Source organism: Microtus pennsylvanicus, chromosome 11, assembly GCF_037038515.1.
Source record: "Microtus pennsylvanicus isolate mMicPen1 chromosome 11, mMicPen1.hap1, whole genome shotgun sequence".
In the NCBI taxonomy this organism is placed as follows: Eukaryota; Metazoa; Chordata; class Mammalia; order Rodentia; family Cricetidae; genus Microtus; species Microtus pennsylvanicus.
The window spans coordinates 47,536,158-47,557,063 of record NC_134589.1 but is presented as its reverse complement, the minus strand read 5'-3'; the positions used below and the strand labels follow the sequence as shown (position 1 = coordinate 47,557,063).

General features: G+C 37.2%; 2 protein-coding genes across 2 annotated transcripts; both read right to left on the bottom strand.

Moving 5' to 3' along the window:
• Window positions 1-939, bottom strand: LOC142831944 (olfactory receptor 1468-like). The gene has a single exon (XM_075942366.1). It carries the CDS (start codon window positions 937-939, stop codon window positions 1-3), a length of 939 nt encoding a protein of 312 aa, XP_075798481.1.
• A 5,559-nt stretch (window positions 940-6,498) lies between these two features.
• On the bottom strand, window positions 6,499-7,437 carry LOC142831943 (olfactory receptor 1468-like). The gene has a single exon (XM_075942365.1). The coding sequence runs from the start codon at window positions 7,435-7,437 to the stop codon at window positions 6,499-6,501; it is 939 nt and encodes a 312-aa protein (XP_075798480.1).
• Window positions 7,438-20,906: the final 13,469 nt, after the last annotated feature.

The window sequence follows — 20,906 nt, the reverse complement described above, 5'->3', positions numbered from 1 at the left end:
TTATAGGCAGATTTTCTTCTTGCAAAGGACTCTTATGAGGGCCTCTTTTATGTCTCTGTTCCTCAGGCTGTAGATGAAGGGGTTCAGCATGGGAGTCACCACTGTGTACATCATGGCTACCACAGTCTCTTTCACAGTAGAGTTGTTAGCTGAAGGACATAGGTAGACACCAATAATTGTCCCATAGAACAGTGAGACTACAGACAGGTGAGAGCCACAGGTGGAGAAGACCTTGTGAATAACCCGAGCAGATGAAACCTTTAGGATGGAGCAGACAATTTGTACATAGGACACAATGATGAGTAAGAATGGGATGACAATGATGGGCCCTCCTAAGATAAATATCATTAGTTCATTAATAAAAATATCAGAGCAGGCCAACTTGATCAGGGCAGATAAGTCACAGAAAAACTGGGGGATCACATTGTCCTGACAGAAAGACAATCTAGCCAAGAGAAGCGTGTGCAGCATGGCATACAATATATTAAATACCCAGGACATTACTACCACACACACACAGAGCTTTAGACTCATGATGCTGGTGTAATGAAGGGGGAAACAAATGGCCACATAGCGGTCATAGGCCATGGCTGAAAGAAGAAAGTTTTCCATGTTTCCAAAAACTATGTGAAAGTACATTTGTGTCAGACAACCCACATAGGGGATGGATGGAACTTCGATCTGCATGTTCTTTAATAACTTTGGCGTTGTGACAGAGGCAAAGCAGAAGTCAGAGAAGGACAAATTACTGAGAAAGAAGTACATGGGAGTGTGGAGATGGGAGTCCAGTAGAATGAGGATGATGATGATGAGGTTCCCCATGATGGTGGTGAGGTACATCGCCAGGAACAGGGCATAGAACAGCGGCTGATGCTCTGGGAGGATGGGCAGACCCCGGAGGATGAAGGAAGAGATGACAGTTTGGTTTGTCATTATCATACGTATCCAGTATCCTAAGGAGAAAATATTAGGATCCTTTCAAATTAAAAAAATAAACATATATTTTGGAAATATTTGTGTAAAAAGAAATCTGACAATGATTACAGTGACTATATTCTCGAACTCCAAATTGTAATTATTACAATCAGCAATGATTTTTTCCCAACTTTTCCCTAATCTGATTCTATCTCCCATCCTTTCAACGGAGATCTATGCATTTTCTACTGAATGTCAGATGTATTAATTCTTGTCTCTTATGCAGCTTGCTCAACTGTTGTTTAACCATTTGTAATTTGCTCTCTTATTTTGTATGTTGATGTTATTTATAAATTTGATAAACTATGTCCTTATAATTTTATATGTTTCTAGAAAAACACACATACTCTAGTAGCTTAGATTACCATTTCAAACTCAGATGTGTATGTCTCTGTAACACACAGATGTCTGCTTTGCTATACACTAACAATCTTCTTGCCACTGCATGTATAAAAGATAAGGGGCCCAAAAGCCACAAGAGAAATTCATGTCTTCATTCTGTTGTCTTCCAAAGCATTCCTCAATCTCCTACCTCTCCAGTCTCTCATTGGAAAGCAAAAGAAATTAATGTTTGTGTCAGAAATCTCTAAATTAGACCCAGTTTTCCCTTACCTTGAACTACTGTCACATATTATACAGAGTCTCCTCTCTAGCCTTCTCCTATTTATTCCATTCCTTTCTGTGTGATTATATCAATATATCAGAATCACCTCTTTTCTTTACTGGAACACAGAAGCAGACTCAGTTCTTGTCCATGTTCTTAATTCTCTTGACCTTGTTTTTCTCCTCCAACATGCTTCATTTACACATTCTAACAGAGGAGTTCCGTCCTTTGTTGTCGTATTTATTCTGCACGTTACCACTGTTGCTCTGAGGATAAGGACACAGCTCCTATCAGGGACACAAACACTGTTTAATTTTCTCACCTATGCCTGTGGTATATTCCCCTATGATCACAGTGACACTTGTATTTCTTTCTTCATCCATGCTGGGCCTAAAATTTTTCCCTCTCAGTCGGACTGTTGTGGTGTATGTCTTCAGTCCCAGTACTTAGGGGGCAGAGATAGGTGGTTCTCTGTGAGTTTGAGGCCTGTCTCGTCTACAAGAGCTAGTTCCAGGACAGGCTCCAAAGTTATAGGGAAACCCTGTGTCAGGGGGAAAAAAAGGAAAAAAATCTTATCTCTACCATTTGAGAGTGGCTCATCGACTTCACTATCACTCCCTTCCCACTTCTGTCCCTTCATTTGGTTCATACTCCTTCATATGTAAATGGTATTATTTATCATGTACACAGTTACATTTACCAGTGCCCCATACTAAATAAGACTTTATCCATGTCTCATAGAATTCTATATGTATCCATTTCATTTATATTTTTTAATCACTGCAGTAATCTACCTTCACATGAATTGTAATCTACATGCATTTTAGGTCTTAAATGACTCCATTCTCTTTGGTTATTTACAAATTTTCTTAATCTCTACCTAGCGTTAGTACCTGTCATGATATATAACTTTGTCCGGTGAAAATTTTTTGCCTGGTGATTAAACTGATATGTATTTCTACAACTTCAATGGTAGAAAATTCCCCATTTCAATTAAAAAACTTGATGAGTTAGCATTAAATTTTACACTCTATGATAAGCACCAGAGATCTAATGTGCAGAGGTAGAGCCCATCATTTGCATCACTGTTCCATAATACTGATAACTCCAAATCATATACATATGATTTGATCCATAAAATGTGATTTGCTGAAAACAAATAGGATGAAAAATTGTATAAATTATAAAATAGAAGGAACAAAGTTACTTTGGAATTTTCACTTAACTTATTCCTCAATTGACAATACTCTCTGTGATGGTTGATTTATACATCAAAAGGGTCAAGCCCAATGCCAAGTTTGGACATATTGGTAATACTATATTCTATAAATGTCATTAAAATCAGCAGAATTTGTGTAAAACAACTAACACTTCATGACATGATCTTCATTCAGACAGATGAAAGAAATAGGGGAAGAACACAATACAGAAAAAATTTACATTTTTGCCTTAGATAAAAGTCTATAACCTCTACTCTCAGAGGCCCCAATATTCTAATAGTTTTCAAATGTTCACCTTTTCAGTTGCTAATCTATACAATCAGTATTCTAAGTCACATGCATGTACACACACACACACACACACACACACGTACACAAGGCTGGCCTCAAACATGCAACACCACTATACTTTTCTAAACACTAGGATTATGGTATGTGCTAACATCCCCAGTTTCTGCTTCTCCTTGAAGTAGATAGTACCTTTGTGTTATGGAGGCTTGTGCACGTTAATCACGATCCATAGAAATCACCATCATCTGTTGCCAATGATGGGCTAGGGGAGTAAATGCCTTATTTAGGTGTTAAGTCCACCATTCTCAAATTAAACAGCACCTAGAAATACCAAGGGATATATTTCTAACAGCTGGTACACCTGCATATCATCTTGGACTATGTAGAAAAACTGGTTTTGATTATAGGGATATCATTTTATATGAGAACCTAGATGATATTATGTCTTCCTCGATGGGCTGCTCTTAGGAGCAATTACAGATGAAATCTCTAAAGTGCAAATTTGTGAACTTGTACAGATAAAATGGATCATCATCTTTGGTAGGACACTCTTCCGACATTGTTAAGACCCCACAGTGGAAAGCATAGTAAATCACTGAGCACTGGGGCAGTGAACTCCATCTCAAAGCACTGCTCTTGGATTGAAATGGTTTGTTATTGAGAAAATTACATAATGAGTAATTGTAATGAAGCCATAAATATGAAAGTTGTTATATGATGACCATGAAAGATTCAGTGTGATAAATTCTTGGAAGACAGTAAAAAGAAGAATTCTACTGTACCTGGAAAACTGTTCTGCATGGCACTTGAAATTCATGTAGATTGACAGCAATACAGTAGCTTATTTTTCTGAATGAACCCAGATCTGCTGATGCTGAGACCAAGTTTCATGTTCAGGATCCTGCTCGCCTTTGTTTTATTTACACACACAGGGACTAATGGCCTCTGTACTCATTACCTATCTGCCCATCCCTACTCACATCCTCCTGTGGCCAGTCCTGGGCCTTAGGCACCCTGCATCTCTCAGGAGTCCAGATGCTGTATAACTCATTAAAGACATAGTCATTATCCTGTTCCTTCCTAGGACCAATTTACCTCAGGGATCTCCAGTAGATACAATTATAGTCACTGATCACTCTTTCCTACATTAACAGGAAAGTAGAATTTAAAGAATAACAACATACAAACAAAAATAAAGACATGTATGATGCAGTTTTCCCGTTTGTATGCTGTGAATATGTTCTATTACTGTTTGTTAATAAAGAATCTGCTTTGGTTTATGACAGGACACAATATACATAGAATAGAAAACTAAACTAAATGCAGGGAGAAAGAAGGTAGAGTCAGGCAGATGCCATATAGCTGCTGAAGGAGAAAGATACCTTACCAGGAAGCCAAAGCCTTGTGCTGAAACACAGGTTAATAGTAATAGGTTAATTTTTAATGTAAGAGCTAGCTAGAAACATGCCTGAGCCATTGGTGAAACAGTGTTGTAATTAATATTGTTATGTGCGATTATTTGGGTTTGGGCAGCTAAGAAACAAAAGTACAGTCTCCATTTACATATGCAGTCCCAAGAAAACTGAAAAAATAAAGGTGGAAAGATGCCTACTCATTGACTGGTCAAGTAATGAGCATGCTTCTGCTTGATGGAGCTCTCATTTTCGAGGGAGAAATGGAGCAGTTGACTAGAACACCAGCCCATGTTATTTTCGTTGGTAAAGACTTAAAGTGTCTTACACAACAAAAATTTACACAAGAAGCCACAGATAGTTTTAAAAGTTTTGGCTGTGATCCTTGCTTTTAATGGAAGTTCAAACTCTCCAGACCATTCTACACTATGGTGCAAGTGGAACGAAACTGTAGAAGATCACACACACTGGGACAGCTTCCAAATATTGCATCTCAATCCAACATGATTGTCTAGCTGCTAAAGTAAAGAGTTTCGGGCATAGACACAATCTTCTAGTAAAATTTAAACTTCACCTACCAACTAAATATGTGTGCCAAGGAGAAGGGCAGGAATATGGTGTTGTTTGTTTTCTTTACTCCTTTTGTTTCCTGCCACCCAGCTACCAGATAAATCACACATGGAGGCTTATTCTTAATTATAAATTCTGATTTATGCCAACTTGTCTTAACCTAAATTATTCCATCTAATTTTTGCCTCTGGGTTTTTTCTTTTCTTTTCCTGCATACCTTGTCTTTCCTTCTTACTGTGTCTGGCTGTGTAGCTTGGTGGCTGGCCTCTGAATTCCTCTTCCTTCCTCTCTTGTTCCTTGATCCCTCTTTGTGCTCCTCCAAGATTTCTCCTTCTATTTATTCTCTCTGCCTGCCAGTCTCACCTATTCTTTCTGTTGCTTCACTATTGGCTGTTCAACTCTTTATTAGACCATCAGGTGTTTTAGACAGGCACTGTTACACAGCTTCACAGAGTTCAACAAGTACAGCATAAACAAAGGTAACACAACTTAAAATAATATTCTACAACAATATGGCAAGTAGATGGAATATTTAATGCTTCCTTAAGCCAAAAGAAAAGCAGTCCATGTTTTTATGCCTGGTCATTCATTTGGTATTCTCACCTATGAATACCATGATAGTACCTTCTACCACCATTACCTCAACTCCTCTAAATATATGTGGGATGACTTCCTAATGCCCTGTTCTATGAGTTCATCATTGATCATGATGCCATTGGTGGCATTTATAATTCCTTCCTTCATTGTAGTTCTGAGCTTGGTAGTCATCTGATGAAGTTCTGTATTTGATTATGAAACACAAATTTTCATCTCCAGGAAATCTCAATCCTTATTGGTCTAATGTTATTTGAGCTCCTAGAGATGAGTAACTTTTGTTTGTGAATGTGAAAATGCTAAGTGAGATCTAAGGATGTATCCAGTATTTTAGAGAGAGTACTACCTGTTCTTGTTGTGGAAAACAGCCATGTTTTGCTTGCTAATGTAAAGGATTCAGTTACTCCAGAAGAATGATTCATATACTCTCTGTATTTTGATTAGCATAAAAAGCAAAAGTGGTTTTATGGTAGATTTAAGTTCCACTCAGTCATCTCCTGTTCCTCAGGTGCTGGATGAAAGGGTTCAGCATGGGAATTATAGTGATATTAACACAAAAATTTGTGAACTATCACAAAATCTTGGGAAAGATTAGAGATCAGTCAAAACAGTGATTTTTAACTAAAGCTTTTAGAGTCACACATGCAAGGCAGAGGAAGGCATCACTAAGTCAACAAAGTCTTGTTCCATACCTGAACCACTTTACAAAACTGTGTTTTGCAAATAAAATGTATGTACTTGAATGTTGGTTCCATTGTAGGGATACATTTTGTAATATTAATTTCAATATATTTATTAGGTAAATTTAAGTAAAAAAATCCCAGTGCTGCCATTATAGGCAGATTTTCTTCTTCCAGAGGACTCCTATTAGGGCCTCTTTCATGTCTCTGTTCCTCAGACTGTAGATGAATGGGTTCATCATGGGTGTCACTACTGTATACATCATGGCCATGACAGTCTCCTTCACAGTAGACTTATTAGTTGATGGACATAAGTAGACGCCAATGACTGTTCCATAGAACAGTGAGACCACAGACAGGTGGGAGCCACAGGTAGAGAAAACCTTGTGAATAATGCGAGCAGATGAAAACTTTAGGATGGAACAGACAATTTGTACATAGGATACAAAAATGAGTAAGAACGGGATAACAACAACGGGCCCTCCCAAGACAAATATCATTAGTTCATTAATAAAAATGTCAGAGCAGGCCAACTTGAGTAGGGCAGATGTTTCACAGAAAAAGTGCTGGATCATGTTGTCCTCACAGAATGACAATCTAGCCAGGAGTAGGGTGTGCAACATGGAATGCAGCATGTTAATCACCCAGGACAGTGCTACCATACACACACAGAGCCTGGGGCTCATGATGCTGGTGTAATGAAGGGGGGAGCAGATGGCCACATAGCGGTCATAGGCCATGACCACAAGGAGGAAGTTTTCCATGTTTGCAAAAAGAATAAAAAAGTACATTTGTGTCAGACAACCCACATAGGAGATGGATGGAACTTGCCTCTGCATGTTCTGCAGCAAGTTTGGCATTGTGACGGAGGAAAAGCAGAGGTCAGAGAAAGACAAATTACTGAGAAAGAAGTACATGGGTGTGTGAAGATGAGAGTCCAGTAGAATGAGGATGATGATGATGAGGTTCCCCAGGATGGTGGTGAGGTACATGGCCAGGAACAGGACATAGAACAGGTGCTCGTGCTCTGTGGGGATGGGCAAACCCCGGAGGATAAAGTGAGATATGATAGTTTGGTTTTTCACTATCATTTTTGTTATCCAGTATCCTCTTGAGAAAAAGTAGGATCCTTTATATAAAAAATGAAATATATTTTGGGTATGTTTTGTATAAAAAGAAATCTGACAATGATTATAGTGACTATATCCTCAAACTCCAAATGTCTGTAATCATTACAATCATCAATGATTTTTCCTAACTTCTTTACCTGATTCTATCTCCTATGCTTTTCAAGAGAAATCTATGCATTTTATACTGAGATACAACTACACTAAAGCTTCTCTCTCCATCATTCTGCTCAAATGTTGTTTATTCATTTGTAATTTGCTGTATGTTTTTTGTATATTGATCTGATTGAAAATTTTTATAAACTTTGTCCTCAAAATTTTATATAAGTTTCAAAAACCCCACATATATTCCAGTGCCTTAAACGACCATTTCAAATTCAGATATTCATGTCTCTGTAACAAACAGATTCATGTCTTCACTCTGTTGTCTCCCAACGCATTCCTCATTTCCTTCCTCCTCTCCAGTCTCTTATTGGATAGTAAAAGAAATTCAGGTTTGAATCAGAAATCTCTGAGTTTGATCCTTTCATTTCTCCTTACATTGAACTACTCTCATACATCATACAGTGTCTCCCCTTCATTCTGCCCCTATGTTATCCATCCCTTTCTGTGAGATTATATCCTTATATCAGGATCAGCTCTTGACTTTACTGGAACACAAAAGCAGATACAGTTCATGTCCGTGTTCTTATGTCTCTTGATGCTTCTCTTCTCCTTCAGCATGCTTCATTTATGCATTCTAACAGAGGTGTCCAATCAACTATTGTCTGATTCATGTTTCACATTACCACTGTTGCTCTGAGGATAAGATAAGGACAAAGCTGTTATCAGGGATGCAAACACTGTTACATATACTCACATGTGCCTGTGGTATATACCCATATGCATTCCCAGTGACACTTGTATTTCTCTCTTCATCAATACTTGAGTTAAAACTCTTCCCCTCCTCCATTTTAGAGTTGCTCATCTACTTTACTATCACTTCCTTATCTCTTCTCCCCCATCATTTGGTTCATCCCCATTTGTATGTAAATGTATTGCTTATCACATACAAAGCTAAATTTATTGTCTCCACAAACTAAGATCTTCAGCCAAGTCCCATAGGATCCTATATGTATCCAATACACTTATTATTTTAGTCCCTGATTTAAGCTACCTTCACATCAGTTGTAATCTACGTGCATTTGAGATCTTATATGACTTAATTCTGTTTGGTTATTTACAATTTTTTTAGGGCCAGTACATGTCATGATGTATGACTTTGTACAGTGAAATAATTTTGCCTGCTGCTCAAACTGATATAAATTTCTTCAACTTCAATAGTAGAAAACTCCCCATTTCACTTGAAACCCTAGAACAGATATAATTCAATTTTAAACTCTATAATGTGTATCAGAGTTCTAATGTGCACAGTTTTGGGACTAATCATTTGCATCACTTCTCAGTAATACTGATATCTCCAAGTCACATATATAAGCTTTAATCCCCAAAATGTCATTGATTTTGTTGCAGAAAACAAACAGGATAAACTTTTTTATGAATTATAAAAAAGGAACAAAGTTAGTTTGAAATCTTCACTTAAGTTACTCCTCAGATGACTTTCTGTGTGATAGTTGATAAGCATATCAAGTAAACTAAGACCAATACCAATTTTGGACAAATTCTAGTTGGTAATAAGATATTCTATGAATGTCATTAAAATTTGTAGATTTTGCATTAAACAACTAAGACTTTAAAACATGAGCTCCATTCAGTCCAATGAAAGAACTAGGGAAGAGGACAATACACTGTAGAAAAAAGTTTCATTTCTTCCTTAGATATAAGTCTATAACCTCCGCTCTTCAGAATTCCCAATATTCTACACAGTTTTCACATGTTTACCTTATCTGTTGCTAATCTATGCAGACAGTATCCTAAGTCACATGCATGTGCGTACACACAGAGAAAAACACACTCACATACACAAATCGTTCTGTGATTCTGGATAACACTGGTTAATGAACTTATTACATGCTCCAAAGCTGACAAAACAGGAGAAACATCAAGAGTAGTAATCAACATTTTCTACTGAAATGCTACAACCAAGTCTGACTGCTTGTTTCTTCACAGACTGGCAGTGTTTAATGCAACTGAAGCCAGAGTTTGTACACATGAACATCACATATTAGCCTGGGAGACGGGTAAACCATATGGGGAAAATCATGCACCATTTAAAAAGACGCTCTCCTTATGGATTCAAAACTGGCATGAAACATGCAACATTCTTGACTATTCCCAAACATTTGGGATTACAGGTATGTACCACCAACCCTGGTTTCTGCCTTTTCTCTAAATGAACAGTACCTTTGTGTTGTGAAGGCTTGTGTACATAGATCATAATCCAGAGAAATCACCATCAACTGTTACCAATAATGAGCTCATGGAGTTCTTGCCTTCTTAAGATGTTAAGACCACAATTCTCAAATTAAACAGCACCTGGAAATAACAAGGTATATACTTCTAACAGTTGGTACCCTTGGATTATGAAGAAGAACTGATTTGATTGTATAGATTTCATTTTACACGAGCACCTGGATGATGCTATTGTCTTCCTTAATGGTCTATACTTAGAAGAAAACACATATGTGACCACTAGAACACAGATTTGTGAACTTGTACAGATAAGATTGATCATCATCTTGGGTAGGGCATTGTTCAGAGTTTGATAAGACCCCACAGTGTAAAGTATATTAAACCAATAAGCACTAGAGCAGTGAACTCCATCTCACAATACTACTCTTGAATTGAAATGATGGGATATCGAGAAGAAATTATATGATGAGTAATTGAAATAAAGTCATTAACACGAAAGTGATTATATGATGACCACGAAACACTAACAGTCTGATAAATTTTTGGAAGACCGAAAAAAGAAGAATGTTATTATACCTGAAATTTGTTCTGCATCACACTTGAAATTCATGTGGATTGACAGAAAGACAACATCTCACTTTCCTGAATGTAGCCAGATCGGCTGAGGCTGAGTCAAAGTTTCTGGTTCAGTATCCTGCTCATCTTTATTTTGTTTGCAGGCACAGGAACTAGTGGCCTGTGTGCTCATCATAAAGCTGCTCTATCCCTTCTCACATTCTCCTGTGGACATTCCTGGGCCTTAAAGGGCTCGAATCCCTTAGGAGTTTAGATACTGTATAACTCATTAAAAATATACTAACTACCCATGTCCTTTCTAGAACCAATTTACCTCAGGGATTTCTACTGGAGACCAGTTGTTACTGATTACTGCTTCCTACACCTAGGGGATTGGAAAAATGATAGAAAAACAAGAAACAAAAGGAATAAACACATGCAATCATAAAAAACCCAAAAAGGTGGAAAGATGCACACCCATTGACTGTTCAGGTAATGAACAAGTTTCTGCATGGCTGGAGCCCACTTTGTTAGAGTGAGAAACAAAGAAGTTGGCTAGAAAACCACTTCAAAGTTATTGGACAATATTTTCATTAGTAATGTCTTAAAGCATCTCAAACCAAAAAATTACAGAAGAAGCCATGGATAGTTTGGAAAGTTTTAGTTGTGATTCTAGCTTTTAATGGCTGAGCCATCACTCCATCCCATCCACTAGTAGTTTTTAAGTAGAATGAGTTCTTAGAATATCACACACACTGGGATGCCTTCCAAATATATCAATTCAACATGACTGAGTAACTGCAAAAGATTTAGGACATATATCAACCTTCTGGAAAAAATTAAACTTCATCAAACAAATTTCTGTGTATTTAATTAGAGTGGGGAAATTCCTGATTTTAGGAACAAAGTTTTTTTTTCTGAGCTTTTCTCCATTAAACATATTGTTGATTATAGCTTGGCCAGTTATATTATTATGTTGAGGTAAGTTTCTTTGATTCCCTGTTTTCATTAAGAATTTTAGCATAAAGGAGTGTTGCATTCTTCTTAAAAAGGCTTTCTTCTTTCTCTCCTGAGAAGATCATGTGACTTTTGTGTTTGAGCCCATATGTGTGATATAGTATATAGTGGTTTACATATGTTAAACAATCTCTGCACATCTAGCATAAAGTCAAAATGGTCATGATGAATCTTTTTTGACATATTCTTAAACTCATTTTTCTAGTATTCTGTTGAGAATGCATTAAATTTTGTTCCTCATGAAGATTGGTTTGTAATTTTCCTGATTTGTTTTATTTTATTCTGATTTTTCCAGTCAATATTTTCTGCCTTCATACTGTTATTTATTCCTAGTAGAGAGTTCTCATTTCATACAGTACCATTTTGGCATTGCTTACATGTGAAAACTTGAGGTTTTGTGGGTATCCTTGTGAATGTTTGCATGTGGAGGCCAAGAGAGAATCTGGAGTTCTTTCCTCAGATGCTGTCCAATGGTGCTGTGATAGGACTTCTCACTGGAGTGGAACCTGACAATTAGGGTTGACTGGCATCACTGTTAATGCAGGATCCTCTTTATCTGCCCAACACTATCATTAAAAAGATGTGTACCACTGAACACATTTTTTGATATAAGTTTAAGGGACTAAATTCAAAACCACATGTCTGCATGGTAAGTATTTTACCAACTTCTTCATTTCCCCAGGATCCTCTTCTTGACATTTTTACTTACACTTTAAAATTAAATCTAGAAGCTCAATGTTTGAATTGTTGCTACGCAAATTTTCTCCCATCTTCTCTTCAAACAGTCTTGTGCTTTCAAGATTTATGTTGGTAACTGAGCTTATCTTGTCAGAGCATAATAAAAAAATCTAAAAAATAGACGAACTAAAATGATTTGGCTAGTCCACACCTTAGTACATATTCAAATGTATGCAAAGCAGCATATAATGTAGAAACTCACATACCCATGTCTCTTGTGGCACTACTGTTAGGACTCAATTCATGAGATCATCTAAGTGCTCATAAGCAATGTGTGAATAAATAATGCTTAGTATATACACTTCATGAACATTTATTCTGTAATTAAAAAATAAAATTGTGCATTATATTTTTTAAGAGATGAAATTAGGTCATGTTAAACCAAAGATGTCAGACACAGTGTGATGAACATCCTCAGTTTCCTCTTGTATGTTGAACAAGAACAATACATAATGCAGAACTATAGTTATTAGGGGATAGAAAAGAACACATACATAGTGGGGGGATAGAAAGAGAGAGAGAACATATGGGAAATTTTATGTTAAATAAAATCAAAGCACCCCATTTTTATGAAATATGATAATGAAATTGATAATGTGAACTATTAATATATGGTCTCAAAATGACATTCTTGAGATTTAACTTTAATTTCATCAGATCCTATATATTGTGTGAATAACATTTTAATAAATGCCTTTGATGGCCGTTTGCATGTATAAGTTTATATAAACTTTTCCATGTAAATATACAGTTTATGTATATATATGTACATATAAATATTACATCCATGTAAATATAAACATGCACATACATGCATATATATGCATATAAACTCTTTATTTACATGGAAAAGAAAACATACATATAGAAGGGAAAGGAAGAACAAGAGAGAGAAGATGTAGGAAAGAATAGGTTATATAAGTTCAAAGCAGTTCATTTGTGTAAAATATGATGATAAGAGATGGAATTAGTATGGTCTTGCTAATGTATAAATGTATATACATACACGTAAATAAAAGGTTGGAAGAGCAGGCAATGCTCTTAACCACTGAGCCGTCTCTCCAGCCCTTAAAATATCTTTATTAGTTACAAATTTATTGTGTGTATGCAATGCTTCTTAATCATATGATTCTCAAACTCCCTCTTCAACTTCCTTGTCCGTCTCCCACATATCTCTCTCTTATGAATATGGGTTATTCCTTCTTCTTATTATATATAACCCCAGATTCTAACTAGTGTTTCCCAGGTGCACATGACTGTGGGCTGATCAAATAGAGGGTAGGCACCCTACCAATGGCCTTGCCTCAATCAAAGAAAAGTGATATTCCCTTCCCTAGTAACCATCCTAGTAACCATAAGCTGCCAATAGCTCCTCTGTTGGGTACGGGGTATTGAGCATCTCTCAATACATGGAGAGTGGCATGTAGGCAGACATGGTGCGGGAGAAGGAATTAAGAGTTCTCCATGTTGATCTGAAGTCAGCAGAAGCAATCTATGTCACACTGGGCAGAGCTTGAGCATAGGAGACCTCAAAGCCCACCCTTGCAGTGACACATGTCCTTCAACAAGGCCATATCTTCTCCTACAAGGGTGCTCAACCTAATAGTTCCACTCCTTACTGGGGCTATTTTCTTTCATACTACCACATTCTGCTTGCTGACCCCCATAAGATTGTAACTGTATCATAATGCAAAGGTACATTCACTCCAACTTCAAAAGTCCCCATACAAACTTATTTAAAATTCTAAAGTTCCAAGTCTCTTCTGAGATTCATACAACCTCATTACTGTAATCTAATATAAGTTCAACATAAAGAAGAGGATCACATATTTCCAACATATAATGGCAGAGGCTATACATTGCTAATCCAAAACATCGGGAAGGGAGCATAGTGAGGAAACACTGCACCAAAGCAAGCCTGAAAACCAGCTGGGCAAGCTCCAAATTCTGCATCTCAATGTCTGATGTCAAAACACTCATCAATTCTCCAATTCTTTTTATCTTTGCTGATTGCAACACAATTCATTTTTAGGGTTGTTCTATTCCCTGTCAACAACTCTTTCAGCATGTGACCCATGGCTCTGGCAACTTCAACGTCTTGGGGGGTCTCCAATGCCATCCAGGCTTCACTTTCACAATTACAAGCACTCTTTTCTTTAGGCCTCTAGTATTACAGCCTGGGAGAGCAGTTCCCATGACTGCTCCAGGGTAGTAAAAAGAAACACTCGTAGAGCAGTAGGACTTAGGAATAATTCTTATCTATCTGAGGAATGAAGACACAAGCTCTGAGGGTCATTAGCTTTTTTCTTTCCATCTCTTTTTGTGCACACTTTGTTTTATACAGCTCTTTATATACATTCTATGGAAGGCATTAAAAAATAAAAAAGGTTACATCTGAGGGTCACATTTCATCCCTTGAGTAAATGATAAGGAGAAGCCATTCCGGTAACATGAAATAAATCTGCCAGCCTTCTGATTAGTGGTACAACTGCAGCTATGAAGGGATATTCAACTGTTTTGCTAACCCCTAAAGAGATGTCCTAGAAATAGGTTAAAAAATGTTAAAGTATTGAAAAGTCTAAGGAAGAAACAAAGAAGTCGTGTGCTATTTTACATTTCTTAAGTGTAGCTGACATTATAGACTGACATTTTGTGATTAACAAAACGTAAATATGTTAGTTTTCCTCAGGGCCAGGAGGCAGCTCTGACAAGGAAGTGCAAACTCATTGGGCTGTGAGTGAGTAATCATGACAATACATGGTTCTGTTGGCTGCAAGGTGAAAGATGGTGGTATAGTGTTCTGCATTTCCCAACATACAGTGACATTGGAAATGTCCCAGTCCTAAAAGTATATTCTCCTATCCTGTGTAAAACTTCAGATCACAAGGAAAGAAACTTGTAACACTTTATTCAAGGCTATGAGGTTAGATTATTATCTTCATCCCTAGCTAATTGGGAAAACTTTTCCCACGGTTTAGTTGAATGAAAAGCTATTTCTCTCTAGACATAATTAGTTCATTAATTGCTATTTTGCCACGCACATAAATTTCAGGACTTAAACAAAAACCAGTTAATTAGCTGAACATTGAAACTTTTATTATAAAACTGAGATTCAGAGTTCATGCAATGATTTAATTGCTAAGGAATTTGTATAGAAATTTAATCGTTGGTCTGTGTTGTCAACCAGAATTGGCAAAAGAGATTGCCATAGTAATTTAGGTTGCTTTGTGTCTAATAATCATGGGTCAACAAATTGGACACCTGGGAACTCTGTGATCATTATCTGTGAAGGTATAGCTTATGGAACAATATGTGTATTTTGAATTCAATCTGAGGCTTTAAATCAGAGAATTGTATGTAACTTATCTTGTAAGCTTGAGCTAAGAAAATAAAGCAGGCTTCTAAGTTTCTCATAGTTTTGTGGAACCAAGTCCTGATTATGTAAATATATTTTATTCACCAAAATTACAGTGTAAGATGGAACAATCATTTTCTGTTGATCCACTTAAATAAATGTACCAGATAAGTAGCGAACACACTGCCAATAAGCTGTAGGAAGAGTCCCATAGCTGCTTTAAGGGAGAATTGTGGTAGCACACAAAAAGATTACAGACAGAAGGAAACATCATTCATAGTGGCCTGTGACCCTGTAAGCCTTGCTTGCTGAGGTTCTTCCATCAGAGAGTTATTGTCTGGTGTGTTGACCTTATGAATATCAGTTGTTATCTGCTGCATATTCTTACAGACTCTGGAACTCCATTCAGGCACACCCCTGACACATGACTTTCCTCAGCAGCTTTCTTTAGTCACAGGGGGATATTCCATAGCCCCTGTCTTCTATCGTTGACTCTACAGCCAGAATCAAGTGACTGAAGCTGCCAAGTTCTGTTGCTTATTGTTCAATTACATCTTCACTAGCTTTCTTTTTCAATAGTTTTTTCACTGCATAAGCTTGGCCATTCTGGAACTTCCTCTCTAGCCCAAGTTTGTTGTAAGGAGGCCATTAGTTAGTTCCTGATTGCTTAGCCCCAAAATAATTACACAGAAACTATATTATTTTAAATCACTGCTTGGCCTATTAGCTCTAGCTTCTTATTGGATAACTCTTACATCTTAATTTAACACATCTCCATTAATCTGTGCATCACCACAAGCTTGTGGCCTACCAGCAAAGTTTCAGCACATCTGTTTCCATGTCTTCTCTCTGACTCTGCTGTTCTTTCTCCCAGCATACAGCCTAGCTTTCCCTGCCTAGTTCTAGTCTTCCCTGCCATAGGCTCAATGTTATCTGCTGCATACTCTTTATGCAGTTTTTTTTTAATTTAGCAACTAATAAAAGCAACACACAAACAAAAGGACCTCCCACACCACAAGTTGGCTTCAAACTCAAGAGATCTGCCAGCTTCTGCCTTCAGAGTTCTGGGATTAAAGTTGAGCAACTCCACACCAAACTCTAAAATTTTCTTCAATTTGTTTTCACAACTTGGAAACTCATCTGCGTGGGATATTGCTCTGAGATCATCACTCCCTTTATTTCATTTAATATCAAGATATTTAAAAAAATCACTTAACTCCTTGAGTATAAAATTTAGCTACATTCCACTTTCTGGTGCCCCTTCTTCCTCCAATTGTGCATTTTGTATTTTCATTTGCTCAGATTGTTTCTTCTCATTGTAAATCTTCATTGACGTTAACACAACTAACCATGTTCCAGAGTCAATACTAGGCTGTTAAAGATTTCCTCTGCCAATACAGTTAATCCATAACTCTTTACTTTAGCTTCAGGCAAAATTTTAAGAAGGAGCAAAAATAGACACGTTTTTCTCAAAAATATCACAAGATCAGTCTCTAGGCCACATACTAACATTCTTTTCCTCTCAAATCTCTTGATCCAGGCCTCCACAGTTCAAAGCACTCTCAACACCACTGCCTTCCATGTTCTTCCTTGTTCATAGGATGGCCATTTAGATCCACTTAAATTGTCCCACTGCCTTTCGAATCCATGGTCCCACAACCCATAGTCCTCTAACCATAATCATGCTCAGGCCTATCACAGCAATACCCCAATCCCTGGTACCAACTCCTGTCTCAGGGTTTCTATTGCTGTGAAGGAACACGCTGACCATTGTAACTCTTATAAAGGAAGACATTTGATTGGGGCTGTATTACATTCAGAGATTTAGTCCATTATTTTTATAGATAGTGACATGTGGACACACATGTCACAGGAGGAGGAACTGAGAGCTCTATATCTTATTCTGCAGGCAGCAGAAACAGACTGTATCACACTGCATAAAGCTTGAGCATAGTAGACCTCAAAACCCACCCCATAGTGACAAACATTCCTCAGCAAAGCCTCACCACGTCCAACAAATCCACATCTCCTAATTCTGCTACTTCCTATAGGGCAATTTTCTTTCAGACCACCACAGGCAACCATCAACGCTGTCTTCCTACCCGGTCTACATTTATAATATCACAGCCTAATGCCCAAGTCTGGTTCCTGTAATTTCAAGGCAATAGCAGCGATCCATAATTATTTTTTCATTTATCCATTGTTACATGTGGCAATCATCATTTGGATGAAACTCATGATATTGTGTTATCATGTAAGCATTTTTTTTCTGAAGATTCTGAATTTTTATTATTCTTACACTGTGATAATATATCATATCAACACTTATTTTTAAACATGTAAGTACTACTGTTTCTAAGAGAATGGCCCTGGAAAAGACACATTATTACTTGTTCTAGATGTTTTCCTTCAGTTGTAAGCATTTCATCTTGCCCCAGGCAGGATGCTAAGATTAAGAAAATGAATGATAATAATGCTGGTGATGATATGAAAAAAGGTAAGGGGAATGAAAAGTGGTATAGCCACTAGAAAAATTTAAATGACCATACCTCAAAAAGCTAGGAAATATATTTACTACCTAAACCAGTTGTACATTTACTGGTCTCATACCCAAATAATTCTGTCTGACTAGAGAGATGTTCATAACCATGCTTATTGATGCTCTATTCACAATAGCTAGGAAGCAGAAACAGTTTAGCTCTCTCCAGCTGATTATTGGCTAATGGAAAGGTGGTATGTATATGCTACCAAATTTTATTGAGCTACATATGGCCCAGTTTTTGATTGAGTTGTATAATTTCTTGATTTTACAAATCTTAATTTTTGTATAGTCTAGGTATTAAATCTCTGTCACTTGAATAGCAAGCAAATATTTTATCCCAGTCCATAGGCTACTTCCAATATCTTGTCTGTTAAACTTGCTGTACAGAAACATTTTTCCTTATGTGTTTTTTAAATTTTTTATTTCATTTTTTAAAAAAAGAAAACAATCTTTTTTTCATTGTCCTACCAATATTACTTCCCATCCCCTCCCCTCCTCCCATCCCCTCCTCCTACCCTTGCATCTTCATCCACCAGCCAAAGAAGGAGAAGACCTGGTCAAGAAGAACTTTAAGGCTTTGAAGAAAGAAACTGAAGAAGATATCTTGGAGAGATAGGATCAACATAATAAAAATGGCAATCCTACCAAAAGAAGTCTATAGATTCAATCCAATCCCAATAAAAATCTTTACAGACCTTGAAAAACCAATAATCAACTTCATATGGAAAAACACAAAATTCAGGATATCCAAAACAATCCTGTACAATAAAGGAACTTCTAGAGACATCACCATCCCTGGCATCAAGCTCTATTATAGAGCTACGGTAATGAAAACAGCCTGGTATTGACAAAAAAAGAGAGGTTGATCAGTGAAAGAAAATTGAAAACCTGGATATTAATCCACATATCTAGATAATTTTGCACACTGACAATTGGCTGCTCAGGTAACTGGATAGGAGGTTACAAGACAAAATCAAAATATGAAAGGACAATGAGAAGATGCTTTGGAACATAGCATTCAAGTTTGTGTGTGTCAAGATAGAAATGCTCACAATGCCTTACATGAAGCTGTGCACTGGACAGATAAGCAGAAGAGCAGAGAGCTATGGAGAAAATGAACTTAAAAGATGAGGAAGTCAATGGAGTCTAGAATGGAGGAACATATTTTACATTGTAACTTATCAGGACAATTAAGGGACTGAATGGATCAAGGTAAGAGATCTAGTTCATGGCACACTAGAACATTTACCACTCATGTGAAATGGATGTGGTCGAGCAGCATAATTTTCACATTCTATGAAATATCTGCATAAGGAATTTTGAAGGCCAAATAAAAAAATGAAAATGGTGTTAAAAACTGAATATTGTTCTGTTTCCAGACCCTTTTTTTGATTTGGGGTAGGCAACTTTTGAATGGCCTATGGTTAGTAATTTCAGGGAAAGAAAAATGGAACAAATAACATCATTACGCAAGAGGATCTCAAAATTTATTTTATGATTAGGACAGGCCACAAAGGACAACACAGAAATAAAAAGAAGGCTGGACAGTGGTGGCGCATGCTTTTAATCCCAGCATGTGGGAGGTAAAGGCAGGCGGATCATTGTGAATTTGAGGCCACCCTCAAGTGAGTTCCAGGAAGCCAGGTCTACATATAGAAACCCTGTCTACATTTTTTTAAAAATTGAAATAAAGGAAAATGAAAGAGAAGTGAAAGTTATGTTAAGATTAGGAGGACATATTAGAAAAAGGTTGTGTTTAAAATATTTGGAGGCTTTGGGGCATCCTAGGATCATGAAACATAATTTATTCATATTTAAATATTATGTTGAGGTCAATACAGAAATTTGGATAAAATAAAATCTTGAGAAAATTAGGAATCAATCTACTTCAAGATTCAATTATACCATCTCAGACATATACCTAAAGGTTTCTCTATCCTATCACAAAGACAATTATTCATCTATGATCATTGTGGGTTTATTCATTATAGCCAGAAAATGGAAGCAACCTAGATGCCTGCAACTGAAGAATGGATAAAGAAAAAACGCAGTACAGTTACACAATGGAGTATGACTCAGCTGCTAAAAATGACATCATCAAATTTTCATGCACATGGTCATCCTGAGTGAGGTAATCCAGATTCAGAAATCAAATGTGGCATGTGTTCACTTATAAGAAGATATTAACTGTTAAGTCATGACAATCAGGCAATAATCCACAGACCCTGAGAGATTATGGAAAGATGAGAGATATAGGGGCAAAGCTAGAATCTCCTGGGAAGGGAAAATCTAATAGATTATGGGGGTAGACTGGAGACATGTAGATCATGAGGGATCAGGTGTGGGAGAAGGGATAGAGGAAGATAGTACAGGGAGAGACAGTTTGAATTAGCATGCAGTTCCAGGACAATGTGGAATCCTAGTGCACTGGAAACTTCCTGGGATCTATGAGGGTGCCCATGGTGAAGACTTGCAGTAATGCAGAATACAGAGTCTGAACTGGCCACTTTTTCTAGTCAGACAATGTTCCCAGTGGTGGAATTTTATTACATTTGCTTGAGTTGTTAACCTAAGAATCCCCATAGAGATTCCCAAACAACTCAGGCTGAGGCTAGGACAGATCTAGCTCTCTGATAACTTATAGAAGAGGCCCAATTGCAGGAGAAAGCATCCACATAGTTAACTGAACACGGAGAGGTTGAGCTAGTTTGGGCTTCGAGCCTTCACCCCTATATCCCAGTCTCTTTGGAAAAGGAAGGAAGGTGCTCTGCAGGCTTAGAAAAGTGAAGCCTGGATACCAACCAAACCACAAAACCCTCACCTACAATCTGTCCTACCCATATGGTGTGCTGTCAGTGGTGGTCCAGAACTTGT

Excerpts from the sequence above, each read along its gene's own strand:
- LOC142831944 (XM_075942366.1), bottom strand. The coding sequence starts at position 939 with ATGATAATGACAAACCAAACTGTCATCTCTTCCTTCATCCTCCGGGGT.
- LOC142831943 (XM_075942365.1), bottom strand. The coding sequence starts at position 7,437 with ATGATAGTGAAAAACCAAACTATCATATCTCACTTTATCCTCCGGGGT.